This window comes from Temnothorax americanus, unplaced genomic scaffold (genome assembly GCF_048541705.1).
Source record: "Temnothorax americanus isolate GAGA-0224 unplaced genomic scaffold, ASM4854170v1 Scaffold13, whole genome shotgun sequence".
In the NCBI taxonomy this organism is placed as follows: Eukaryota; Metazoa; Arthropoda; class Insecta; order Hymenoptera; family Formicidae; genus Temnothorax; species Temnothorax americanus.
In genome coordinates, this window is record NW_027509264.1 from 4,172,433 (window position 1) to 4,186,770 (window position 14,338).

Consider the following 14,338-nt stretch of genomic DNA (forward strand, 5'->3'; position numbering starts at 1 on the left):
AATCATGGAGAAAGGTAGGTGACAAGGATGCGAGATATAACGAAGTGCTGTAGACTTAAAAATAAACGTCGGAAGGTTTTAAAGTCGAAATCCGGATTCAACGAGAAATCCGGAAGGAAGAGCTCCGCAATGTGAAGGAAAGAGAAAGCGCGCGCGCGCGAACGTAGAGATGGAGACAGAGGGAATGTCTCGGTACCGTTAACCACTCGGAAGGGGTTAACCCGCGTCGTACCCGGGGTATCATCCGTTGCACAAAAGCCGTAAAGCACGCTGCTCGGTTATTTCGGTCAATCCTCGAAGAAGAGGCCGTCTAGAAAATATTCACATCGATCTACCGGTTGACCTCTCTCCTCCTATTTCACCCCTGTAATACACGCGCACACGCACACACTCGTGTGCGCATACACGCACGGATAACGGGAACAGGTTCGTCGCCGCAGTAACAGATACCGGATACTCTCTATACATGAAGCGCCTCAAAGTGCTCTTTCGAAGGCAGGCACAGAGGCCAGGTCAACCGCATCACTCTTCAGCACCACAAAAGAACACAAAACGGACCGTTCGCTCGTCCGTCTGTGCGTCCGTTCGTCCGAGCATGGACTATAAATACCCAGGCGTGTCGACGTCCTCAGCATTTTTCGGCATTATAAATAAATTTCCAACATGCGCGCGCGCAACGTCGGTCTGATTCACCCTCCGTGACGGACTATTATCGAAGGGCGGTATAAAAGGGTGGCGGGAGCGGCCGATAGAGGAGACTTCCGGGGATAATGCCTGCCCGCCGGGATCACCGCGTGTAATTCTGCATAATTCTCCCGACAGATGCGAGCCCTTAATTCAACTTTCCATAACGACCTCGTTGTGCGTGTCAATTTCCTAGTCGAGGGATAGTCGCTCGTCCTAAAGCCACGACGGCGCAATCTTGTCGCTTCGATTTTCGAATGTGAACTTGGACAGAAAATGGGCGACAAGTTTATTGCGATCCTTTCCGATAGCGCGTGACAGACTACGTGTCGGATATGCAAAAATATATATATTGCGATTATACATATATTACTCTAATGTCTAACTAAAAATATTAAAAGATATTCTTGTATGTGATATATATATATATTTTCGAATCATTAAAAACTCTATATATATATATATCTTTTTCGTTCTAATGTAAATTGTTAAACAATTATGTAAATTATTCAATAATATTTGTAATTTTTAAATCGCAATGGCGAAGATGTTTATTTCAACAAAATGGCTATCAACCAGGCTATCAGAAAATAAACTTTGTTATCCAAACGCGACATTTATGGCAGGTGGGATAAGTTTTCTCCCGCGGAATATTCGAGATAAAAAGATACAGGGAGGATTAGCTTTGTTGTTTTTATAGTGCGCTGACGGTAATGAATGTTGCCTTTTTGTTTTGCAAACACGTACCTAGATCCTCTGTAGTGATATGAATAATAAGATTCCGTATTACGACGTTTTGCGTTAAAAGGCAGAGCCAGACTCCTTATCCTGCCAGCGTCATTGTGCTTTTTATAAACTAACGCGTGGCTGAAGAATCACAAAAATAAGATGCGTCGATCCAGGAGACATTTACATGAAAGAAACGTAAAATTCTGGGTCGCAACGGAATCTCATCTTTAAATCTTTAGATTTAATCCGGCGCGCGAGAAGTTAAGAAGTTGCCTTCTGCGTCGGCATGGTAAACTGTCGCCCCGAAGCGCGACGTGACAAATATTCGTTATTTACATAAAGCGCACGTAAAGTCATGAAACGCGCGATACGGATCCCCCGCGTATTCGGATTCTAAAGTTTAATGCGGAAGAAAGTCGAGAGTGAGCGCGTCTTCATCTCACGAATCACGATACACTCGCGAAGAAGACGGCTCGGTCGAGGCACCGAGAAATCATAACGCATCGCTGGGAAGTGTTCCGCGATAACTGTCTGACATTTGCATGAAATAAGGATTCTAAGCGCAGACGTAATTTCGTACTCGGATTCGTGAATTTAATCCGGGTAAGAGTTACGCGCCCTCGTTTGCTAAGGGAGAAATGTACGGCGACGCGACGTAGGGAGAAAAACACGAAATATTTCTTCCCTTTACTCCCGTGTAATGTAATATTTAATTACACGACCGTAACTTATTATGGCACCTAACTGTTCTCTTCCGCCAGCAAAACAGTCCTGATAATAAGTCACCCTTACATGTGTACAGTCTGTATACCTACAAGTTCCCATTCCTCTCCCTTCTCCGAGCAGGCATATAGATATACTCGCGATAGTCTAGAGTAAACCATGTACAAAAATTGTTCGTACGTATATAAAAAAAGTCACATTTTTACTTTTCAGAGCCAATAACCGAGATTCTGGGTGCGCCGGAGTTGTTCATCAATCGAGGTAGCACCATCAATCTCACGTGCGTCGTCCTGCACAGTCCAGAACCACCTGCCTACATTTTCTGGAATCACAACGATGCGGTGAGTTCGATCCTCCTTCCTATCCGATCCGTTATTATTTCTATTTCTTCAACAATCATCCTACTACGGGAACCGACATTTGGGTAACACACCGATGTTAAGCCCGCCAAGTTTAAACGCAACGAATAATGCGCAGACGACGCTGCAATATCGCACGATTAGCGAGATCTAATTATAGATTTATTACTGACGCGCGCGACTCTGGCCAACGTTGACTTTGCGCACGGATAATTAATGATGATCCTACTTCTCGAGATATATTCTAATATCGCGGAAGGCAACGCGTCGAATAAGTTTCTGCTTCGTCGCCGCGAGACCAAGTTTTCGCGAGATGAAATTTTCAGCGCCGCGCACCGGCTGAAACTTCCGTCTTTCTTCGTCATGTTTATTGCGTATTATACAGTTGTTCGAGATTATTATTGTCGCTGCTGCTGTCGTTATTATTACGTTCGAGAAATTTTTCTGTCGTTAACTTTCTACAAACAACTGTCCGAAATAAGTATACGTAACATCCTAATGATTTATGTCTTAAGTAAGAGAAATTTTCATCTCCTTTAATTGACATAATCTTTCGTAACTCTACAAACTTTTTAATTATGAGAAAATTTCTTAACAGAAAGATGGTTATTTTATTAATAATGTCTAGAAAAAATGTAATATAATAATGTCTAAAAAAAAAAAAGTACAGGAGACATTTTAGAGTTAATTATAAAAACTGTGACAAAAAAATATAAAGTTTGTATCATATTTTGGAAGATTATTTTTTAATAAAATATAGATGAAATGATGAAGAAACTCTCTTCTAGAACAAAGTTTTTCTGTTAAAAATTGATTATTTCGCTCTTTTCGATCCGTATAATTTGGAGAACCGATGACAATACGAATAGCAGAAATTCCGAATGGCTATTTGAGATGGAATCTGCTTTTCGCAAATTTCGCCACGGGGTAATAGCAGCGAAGAGATGCGTGATAAATGGCCGTATAGGCGTCGCCGTCGGCGAAGGTCGTCTCTAATTAGGTACTTCGCCTGGAACTTCAGGAAGTCGAACAGTTCCGATTAGAGCACTGATAAGGGACGATAGGCGCACTTAACCACCTGCTGTCGTACAAGAATGTTGAGCAACTTGAAATGTTTCCGTAGCTAAGAATTTATCGAGCGATATTTGCATCTTTCGAGGCGAGACACTTTTCTCTCGATGTAATTCCGACTGAAATATTTTCGTCACAATCTTGACCGTCAAAGAGAGAGGTAAAGGACAATATTTGCCCTTTCACGATAAAAGTACACGCAGAGTGTTACATGTTTGCGCGCGGGTATTTATTATAATTAATATATCGCACAGGTCGCACACGTTTATGGTTAAGCCAACCAAAAATATATTCTAAAAACTCGAGCTTAAGCTTTTAAAATATGACACATTAGAAGAAGAATATTTACATAAGATATGCAAATATTCTTCTAAAAACTTCCTTCTTTTACAAAAACCTTAAAAAATGATTTAAAAAAAGATAAAGATTAATGATATGAAAACAAAGTACGAATTAACTATCAGATTGAAAAAATATTGCATTGTTTTCCTATTTTAATATTCATAATTGTAATGAAATCTCTTATAGCATCCTTTATCGATATATGATATATTCGAATGGGATTTGGGATTTCCACGACACATCTTTTGAACTAGCTTTCAGTATATGATAACGAAGTTTTTTTGGCAGACGAATTATAATTAAGTATGTGCGCGCGCACAAAGGGAGATCATAAAACATTCCGACGGTGGTGGCAGCGACTGTTTGCGAACGGCTGACCGGCCAATAAATTTTGATAATGTCCTGGTTGGCTGGCTCGCCGCTAAATCGTGAGAGTCGCGGCAAAATTGGTAACGGCACTCAGGAGGTTCCATTAGGCGCATTAAGCCCTGACCGAGAGCTTTGGGACTCGCCTGGGTACGTAGAAACAACGTTTGCTCGCGAACCTTAAAGAGAACTCCGTCGTGCGTGACTAACGCGTGCAACCTCGAAGGGTTCTGGACCGTAAATGAGCCGAGAGGGACTCCCTAATTCCACGGGATATCATTCCGTCAGTCCTTTCGTCCTCTCTCTCCTGGCGCGAGCCATGCCCGCCATGGAAGATATTGATAATACCCCGTGCGAGGATAATACCCCGTGCGATTAGCGAGGATTTAACAGCACCACGTAAGGCGAGGGCGAGGTAACGTTGACTTCGTGCATAGATAATTAATACGATAATCTTGCTTCCCAGAATATTTCCTACCGATGTATTCTCGCAGAAACAGCGTTTGGTATAGATACGGCATCGTATAGACACCTATTGCCTTATTGGATATCGAATGTGGTTCACTTCTAATAAAATAAATTCGGTAGCAGCATTATACATATTATGTCAATATTGTTATCGGTATATTCGAAATAGCTTTACGAGTATACTTTCGTTTTATATTCTTGATTACTTTTTACTTTGCACTCGGAGGATTACGCATGTGGATTTCCGCGAAAGCTTACTTAGTTCAACGGACCGAGGTGCGTCTCTGGATCATCCTCTTTAAATATTTCTCGTCAGCGCTTCCTATACTTTTGGCAAAGAGACCTCATACGAGATTGCACGCGTTCGCATGAGATCGATTAAAAGACCGAGCGAGATAATAACTACCGCGCTACTCATAGCCGTAATCGCGATTTTGTACGCTCATAATGATTCGTGCGCCGATGGAGGATGCTGTGATGGCTTTCGGACGTGATAAACCTACGGTCGTTACGACCGATAAGGAACGGGAGGAACAGCCCCCAGGAATCGTCTCGGGGGAACTGACTGAAATTCTCCTCCGATAATAAAGTCGCCTCGATCGATCCACCGCGACGCGAAACATTTTCCGGCCGCAAGGAATCCACCGGAGTCACCCGGGCGCGTTTGCTTTCACGCTCCGATACACCTTATCCCTTTGATTTTGATTGAATTTCATGCCCGCGTCTGTTGTGGCGACCACACCCCGAAGCGACCGACGACGTGCCGTCTCTTATAGATGCGCGACGAACGATACACAATATGGAAATATCTCTATATCTTAAAGATGCTCCAAGTGTCTTAAAACGCGCAAATAATATCTTGATATCATGCTAAAAATCGACGAAGAAAATATTTTATTTCGCAAATTCTCAAAAGGAATAAAGAGAAATTGATCATTTCGTTGAAAATTTAATATATTTGTGATATATTAAATGTGATTTCCTAATTAGTACTATAATAACGCTTAATTATTGTATATGTAGTAATCAATGAATATGTATATATACTAGCCGGTATATCGCGCACGATATTTTATATTTAATATCTAATTTTATTTCTGTTGGCTCTCTCTAATATGTTTCCATTCAAATTAGTCGAGAGTCAATTGATTTATCTCAAAAAAATTCTATTATGTAATAGTTAAACGGGATAATATATATCATCCCATCTTATTTGTATGTCAATCATGGAAGACTGCCAAAAGAAAAGAGAGTGAGGAACCGATGCCGTTGCCAAATCGATTTCCGCGGTATTGCGAGGACAGGACTAAAAGCATGTTTCGCAGATCAGTGATTGCCGTTCGTTGGATAAATGGGAACTCGCGTTGGAAGCGCGAGTGCATTAAAATGCCCATGCCCGTGAGAACGAATCGCAATTATAATCTTAAACCAATATAGCCGCAGGTTATTCTCTACGCGATCTCGATGGACGGGTCCAAATAAAGGGTGGCATGCCTTTCGGCGATTAGCTTTCGTTGTCGCTAAACGTGTCAGTCCGAGTCGACTCGCGAAAAAGGCGTAACCCGCATGTCTGGACGTAAGAGATTACCCGATACCGTAATACCAAACCCGATACCAAACATCAGAACCGTAAAGTAAAGGTCGATTCGCGCTATACGACATAGACTGTCACGTTCCGGCAACGACACTACGTATCGGCAGTATCGGCACCGGCGTGACAAAATATGCGTATATTCAGGTTGCTTCGGCAACCGTCCGCCAGCTGACGTTTAACAGTCACGATGGATGGATCATCCACAACGATGATGAATTGGTTCTTATATAGCCTTACTTTTAGACAAAGACGAAACCAAAGTCAAAAAAACGAAGGAAAGAAATCGAAAATGGATATATCAAATATTTAAAAAAAGAAAACTTGAAGGGAAGTATTAGACATTGTCCAAAGACTTACTTAAAAATATGACAACAAGTTTTACCAGTATTTTAGAATACTGCAATGCAAATTTTATGGCTTGTTAAAATTCAACCTATTTCGAATGGCTTATTTTATTACATATGAAGGATTTAACGTTTTCAATTAATTTCTTTTGGTCCATCTTCTGCTGCGTTCGTTCCTACCGTTTACTAATTCACACTGTGTAATTTATAGACCAACACCGACACGGACCGATACAGACCGTCAAAATATTCTTTGCGAGAATGTCGGTCGGTCCGTATCGGTGCCGCCGGTTAGTGTGGACAGTCTCATTTAAAAAGCATGTTTTAAAGTTTTGTCGTGCCGGTACGTGTCGTTGCCGAAACGTGACGGTCTGTGTCGTATAACCTGACTAACCGTAAATCGACCTTAAGACGCGTAAGACAAACAACAATGGATTTATGTACACTCGTAAAACCGGATCATTTTCTGTCCATCCGTAGCCATTCGTCGCGCGACGCACAACATGTGGGCGCTTTATCTTCGTGCAAACACATCCAAATCGAGTGTATAATCTTTACTTCGTTTACTCACGTACGAAAGTGAGAATATCCCTTTGCGCGGACAAGCGCCGACCATTTTTATTTACGGTCGTTTGCATGTCTGTTACAATTCAGATGTCGGCAAAGAGCTACCAATAAGTCGTTGAGAAGCTATTTATATTATGTTCATGCGTGATGCGCGTCTCGAACGAAATTTTTCCCAGTTTTTTTTCCACAAAACGGACTCCTCTTACGTAGTGACTTTGAGAGAATGAGAGAGGCAAGATAATTCACAATTTAAAAGAAAAGCGATATTTATAATATGGATATGAAGAAAATGGATCATCCTGGCAAAGTATTAGTTGATGTGTCAATCGAGTCAAATTGCGTTCATTATTAAGACTGGATTGACATCATACTAGCCACGAATTAAAGATTATTTAGATGAAGATCGTCTTCTCGGTATTATGTATGACACAGAAAACAAGAATCAGTAAAAAATTTGAAATTTTCTCACAATTTTCCTCGCGGAGAATAACATTGGTAGACAGACATTAATTATACAGGAACCCCGATTACGCAGGTTCAAACATTTTCTGTGAGAAATCGAGAGAGTACTCCACCCAGTCAGGAGATAACGAACTTATTATTTCAACGCGAACGTGAAGAGAGAAAAAATCGGGCATAAAATTTGAATAAATGAAAGAATAATAATACGTTTTGATGCGTGCGTGCGTGCGTGTGTGTGTGTGTGTGTGTGTAGGGGAATGTGACCATATTTTTGACAATGTGTAGTCCTGCTTTCCCATAAATCTTTATTCGACTCATATAAAGACACGTATTTTACTACATGTGCTATTTATCATTACTAGACTGCTATAATATTAACATTATTATTACATTCAGGTAATATTGCGAAGCATAATAACAGAGATTACAATGAGACAATTAATGAGATTTCTCTGAAATTTCTATTCCTTTCTGTACACGACGAGTACTTAAATAGATAAGATTTTGTCCTCGGAGTACTTCGTGGAATAAGACGACGCAATTTTCCAGCATAAGGAAACCCAAAGTGAAATTAGGGAAAGGGATAAGCACCAAATGTGTTGCAAGCTAAATACAGACTCGTGTAATTTTCCGAGATGCGGGCGCGCGCAGAAGCGTATACAGCGTACCTTCGAGGTGCGAAAAAGTATCTACCGTGGGGATTCTTGCTGTTGCCCAACGAATATCGAATGATACGCTTAACCGGATGGAAACGATCTATGTTGCATTTGATTAAACGGGACGTTCGGTCGGTCGGTAGTGAAACTCGCGTTATTTCGGGCGCGGTATTGAATATATCCCACGGTAAACACGTCAGGATCCCGAGGATACACAGCAACGGCATTACGATACTATACTCCAGTCTAGAATATGGTATGTCGGTCGCATCGCTTTTCGAAAACATTTCACATTTGCCGCGTTCGACGTGCATCTGGATGCCCGCCACCTCGAGGAACAACGAAATCCTGAAATAACAGCCGATTTCAACGTAACAACTGGCAACTTTATTTCTCGGCAAGATGAGGCGCGGCGCGCGGCTGAGCGGTGTGAAGAAAATTCGCCTGAGAGAGAGCTCCGGATTGAAGATTGACGTTATCAAAACAAACGAAATGGCAAATGGTGTGACGTAAGTCGTAAGGAACGTAATAAAAAAATTAATAACAAAAACGACGAATATCGCAAAAAGAAGTATCGATGAAAAATAAATGTTCAGCGAATCATAATTAAAGTCCCAAAATTTAATTATTATAATATTAATTTATTTAATTCTTATCTGATTGTGTCGGCAATTCGAAATGATCAGGGAGGCAGAATAGGTTGGATACTCTGTGTCCGATACTCCGGAGCAAACGAGAAATGCGGAGCAGGCGCGACTGCGGTACCTATATATATACGAAAGGTTTGAAAAGACCGCGGGAAGCAGGGCGAGAACGTCCCTTTCAGAAAAGCCGCGTGAAATAATCAAACATATAATAACCGCCGTCTATATATCAAAAGCACAGCACTCCGAACCGTTTATTTATATACGCGAGGTTCATTTTCAACAAAAATAAAAAGATGCGATCGTACAAACTCACTTGCGTCTTGCGTCGAACGACAACACCTCTGAAATCCGCCATATGCAATGCCCGAAAAGGAGTAGGTTGCGTCGCGGCCGTCTTCGAACGTCGCGAGACGCGTTAATCGCGACCACTCGCACCATATCAGGGCACTCGAGACGATCGCCCGTCACTCAATTCGACACTCCCGACGCTCGTTCGCACGCGAGATTCACATCCAACGGATAAAAAGACGCGAAAAGCACTTAGCGGCTGCAATTCACCGTCGGAGCCGCGCCGCCGCCGCCGCTATACGCGATCGGAATGAACATAGCCGTTAAATATCGGACGGAGAGGGGAGGGAGCGGGGGGAGATGCCTTCGTCAACCGTTCACGCCGCGGGCGGCGCGGGCGGCGCGGGCGCCGCCTTCACCCCGCTCGATTCTTGAATTTATTCGCGAGAGAAACGTATATATATGCGCAAATTCTGTTCTTACAGAAACGTTGCAAATTGATTGATTAAAAGCCATGCGATAGCCAACCGACTTGCAACTTTTCTGTAAGAGCAGAAAGCAGAATTATCTCGCATACGTTTCTCTTAATAAATGAAAAATTCGAAAAATGATCGTATCTTTTTAAACCAATGGAATAACGGCAGGTACAATAATATGCGAACTGACATCGTTTCATTTCGTACCCCGTATGCGATATCTGCGAACGACATCGCCGTAATTTTGCTTAATCTCCATTCGTATTTTATATGCAGAAATATATATTTAAATTCATATATAATCTGCCTATGATGTCAATCGATTTATTAATGTATTAGCAAATTAATATTTCGTGCAAATTCATTAAAAACTCATACGTTGCGCGATATGCGGCTACGAGTGTAATATGACTAGTGCATATTCAACCGCTTTGTTAATAATTTCGATACGTTTTCAGCAATCACGCGACAATAATTTGCGTTATTCAACAAAGCAATTGATTTTGTTCTTTTGCAATTTTCTACCACGTGCTAATACAATCGGCGATAAGAACTATAACTAACGGTAACAAAAATAGACTATATTAAAGCGCCAAGTTAAAATGACACAATTTGATAAACGATGGAAGAAAAGGAGGAAGAACATACGAACAAACGTCAAGGTGGAAGGGTAAAAATACGGCGTGATGCAGAGCAGAGGGTGCTGTTATCAGAATGCTCGGCGCGCGCGAGCGAAGACTGATAAGATAAAAATATACTAAACCGTAAAGTGGAAGGGAGGAAAATCATACTAACGGACCATTGAACTCAAGATGTTTCTCGTTGGAGCCGACCGGTAATTCCGTGGAATGTCGATTTTCAGTAAAAGCACGTAATGAGGTTGACACTCCCCTTATTTCCATTTGCCTCTTTATACCGTCGTGCAAACTCTCGCTTGCGTCTTTATAAAATTCGGGAAAATTACGTTTCGCGTTTTAACGCGCAATGAAATTATCTTACTCATTGAGCTGCGCTCTCTTACTGCTGATAATATTAAATAAAGTCACGCGCGCGCAATAAAGTTGTGGATTGAATGAGTCTCTCTGTGCCAACTAGCAATCTTTAATTTTTCGCGAAATTTATATATGTATATATAAATTATGGATCTTTTACACACATTTCAGAATTCTTTAAATAAATTTAATCTCGTTTTGTATAATTTTATTTATTTTTAGTTAAAAATCGTTAACATTAAATCGTATTAATATAATAATTTAAAATTATATAAAATATAATATTATCTTTTGTTAGAGGTAAAAAGAGAAAAAAAAGAAGAATATTATAATAAACGTTTTGTAACTGACAGAACAAAAAATGTAAAAATTCAATTTAAATGTAACGTTCATTTATTCCAGATCGATTTACAGTCACGAGAGTTAATCGGTGAGTAGTCAGCACTTTATACGATTAATGAACTGAAAATTGGATATTATTTATCCATCCTGATGATAGAGTAGAATTAAATAAAAATCAATTCAATTCGAAACATCGCTCGCCCGAGTAATTACAAGAACGTCATTTACAATAATAATTCGCGCGTATCGCGAACGTGAGTAACGTAGAAAATGGTAACGCAGGCGCATCAAACATTTAATACATATATATATTTGCATAGGTATCACAGAATATTCAAGAGCGATCACGCTCGATTCATTGCTTACGTTACAAGAACGCACAAACTTTCTACATCGGCTTGATCGTAAAAGTTTAACAAATTTCTAAAACGTAAGTTTACGTTTGTGTTACGTAAGTTTCAGAAATGCAACTTTGTCGGCGTTGTTTAATTTTGTGCTTGTATACGAGCAGCTGAAGGGACGAACGCCCTTCGAAACATTAATTTGCGAGTTGCCGGCGGATTGTAAAAACCCAACGTCGAGCCCAGCGCCAGCGTTTTATTTCATATAGGATAAGGAAAGTTCAGCTCTCAGAAGCGGCGGAAGAGCGGCAGATGCACGTGTTTGAGTGCGCCGGCATTATTGCGCCTCGTATATAGCTCGTATATAGCCGGATTAACTATGGACTTTCGAACGAAAGTTTCGTATATTATTCTGCGTTAGACCGCAACGCGCGGTTTAGATAACGGAACGGAAGGAAGCAGCTCGGCGCTTATCAAACTCGCGGCGTGGCGGCGCGCGACCGCTAACTTTCGTCCGATTAATCGCGCGCTTTGAGACCGTGGGGCGATGGGGATAAACAGCTTCGCGACCAATATTCTTATCCCCGGGATTCGCGATGCCGCGCAGCAATTTCAGCAATCCGGAAAGATTAAATTTTCTCCAGTACAGCTTATATTTGCACACTTATTAATGAAAGACACTTTAAAAAAGCTTTTCGTTCTTAGAACGAAGCAATTACGCTTTGCGTGCAATCATTTAGATTTTGCCCTTTTGCGAATAAAAGAAATCTGAACGTGCAATATAATATTAGAACCTAACTGTGCATCGAAGTAAATAATTGTAAATGTATAAAGCAACGAGACTCTTTAATAGAAGAACTCTTTTATACTGCAATACATTAAGTAATGCATATACTAATACTATAATTACCTATTTTAATTATATTATTTATGACAACAATTTTAGATTCTTTTTTTTATTGCAGTATAAAGAAAATATTGTATCTCTCCAACAAAATTCCTGAAATTTTAGTGGGACTTTTAAGTGGGAAAAAAGGAAAACTACGGTCTCTATGAAAGTACACACAGCGCACGAGAGAAATTGAATGAATAATTATTGATTATTCATTCGGCACTTCTTTTTACCAAGATAATCGCAAGAGAACACGATGTCCGAATTTTTTAACACCGAAACACAGCCAAAAAGCAAATATCCAACAACATGTTGTCAAGGATGCTCTACGATTCTCAATCTCTTAAGAAGGCTTACGTGCCTCTCCGACGGAGGCACATTGTCGTAAGGTTCTGGATTATTTATTTAAAAATCCTTTTCGACTCTCGCAACGTTCTCCACTCTTTATTCTTTTCATTCGCGTATACCGAATGTTAGATTCTGCCAATCTCGCGTTAAAGTGACACTCGTGAGCGTTGTCAAGTGGAACAGACGTAGGACAAACACGACGTTCGTCGAGATCTTGAGACGAGTATACTACTAGCATTTGGACATTGCATCCAATTTTCCAGTATAAATACGCGGGCTTAAATAATAATTGTGAAATATTTTATTCTAATAGGAGATTATTTTTTCATTACTTTTTCCTCAATATATTTCCTATGTATATAGGAAAATTAAAATACATGCTTACATTTCAAGAAAATTGACGCATCTGCCGATAACTCGAGGGGATAATTGAAAATTATAGAAAGCTAAACAATAAATAAAGGTTTGCCATGGAAAATTGTCCGTACCCGCGGAATAATATTTATCTTGAAAAATACCCTCGGGGCATAAGTCGCCGACGAAGTAATTTGCACCGAACGTCGGCGTCGGGGCGAACCTTCCTCGTATCACCGGACGTCCCGAGGTACCGTACTTTACAACCTCTTCCCGATCGTCGATCTTGTAGAACGCGCTAAGAATTCTCGTTAAAGGAGGGAAACCTCGTATTTTTTTCCACCCTCGTCCGTACTCTCCGCGAACCGAAAGGGAGTCCTTCCGCCTTCGACGGGCTTATCTCTGCGCCTGTCGTCTTCACAGCCAATACCCATCGGGACTGCCCAATAAAAACTGTATCCGGCGTTGGCTAGCTGGTTTTCTCATTCGCTTCCACCCTCACCGCGACTTCTCGTCCAACCCGAGAAACGTCACCTTGTCTCAGGACGATCGCCCGATCTCTGTTTCAGATAATCAGCTACGATTCGAGCAGAGGTGGCGTCTCCGTGGTCACGGAAAAGGGTGACAGCACGACGAGTTTCCTCCTGGTGCAAGAAGCGAAACCGTCCGACTCGGGACGGTACACTTGTAACCCCAGTAATGCTCAACCAAAATCGATCACCGTACACGTACTCAACGGTGAGTAATCGATGATGCGAGGACACCGATCGTGCGTCGGCTTCTTCGGCTTCTTATCAGCTCGTGATTAACAATTGTTGTTTTGCAACAACATAAAAAATATGGCGGAACATCAAATAATATCGGAAGCGTGAACTTCTGAGAAATCTTATGTATAAATTTCATATAAGATTTCATATATAAGGGTCTTATTGTGACGGTACATTGTGGCAAGTTTTTAATTTTTTACATTGAACAATTACATAACTATCGTTGATTTATTATCGATGTGAGCACTATTTCTCACAGCTTATCTTTAATATAAAATTCATATTCGACAGCTCTATAAGATTGTGTTTGTATATTCGTGTAACTCGTCTAGAAGTGGCAAATTCTCTTTTTGAGATGCGAGAATGCATCTCGTCAAGGAGAAACCGCGCCAATTACGGGAAATAATTAGCTAAATTGCATTCCATTTTGACTGAGCAACAAAAAGAGCAATGTGAAGGAGAGGGAGAGGAGGGCAAGAATGCCAAGTGCCGCGGGTCTTCAGAAAATTTAAGTGTTGCCCTCTGT

At 40.9% G+C, this 14,338-nt stretch overlaps 1 protein-coding gene and 1 long non-coding RNA gene across 7 annotated transcripts in view; one reads left to right on the forward strand and one right to left on the reverse strand.

Annotated features, from left to right (window-relative positions):
• LOC143893883 (uncharacterized) overlaps nt 1-10,028 on the reverse strand; it is a 220,244-nt gene extending 210,216 nt beyond the window's left edge. For both annotated transcript variants that reach the window (XR_013255945.1, XR_013255944.1), the window contains exon 1: nt 9,326-10,028. This is a non-coding gene — a long non-coding RNA (uncharacterized LOC143893883). The remainder of the gene's footprint in view (nt 1-9,325) is intronic.
• Nucleotides 1-14,338, forward strand: part of LOC143893878 (neurotrimin) — a 298,243-nt gene that overhangs the window by 271,995 nt on the left and 11,910 nt on the right. For all 5 annotated transcript variants that reach the window (XM_077399698.1, XM_077399697.1, XM_077399700.1 and 2 more), the window contains 2 exons: nt 2,350-2,477; nt 13,615-13,783. In XM_077399698.1, coding sequence (XP_077255824.1) covers nt 2,350-2,477; nt 13,615-13,783 — 297 coding nt within the window. The remainder of the gene's footprint in view (nt 1-2,349; nt 2,478-13,614; nt 13,784-14,338) is intronic.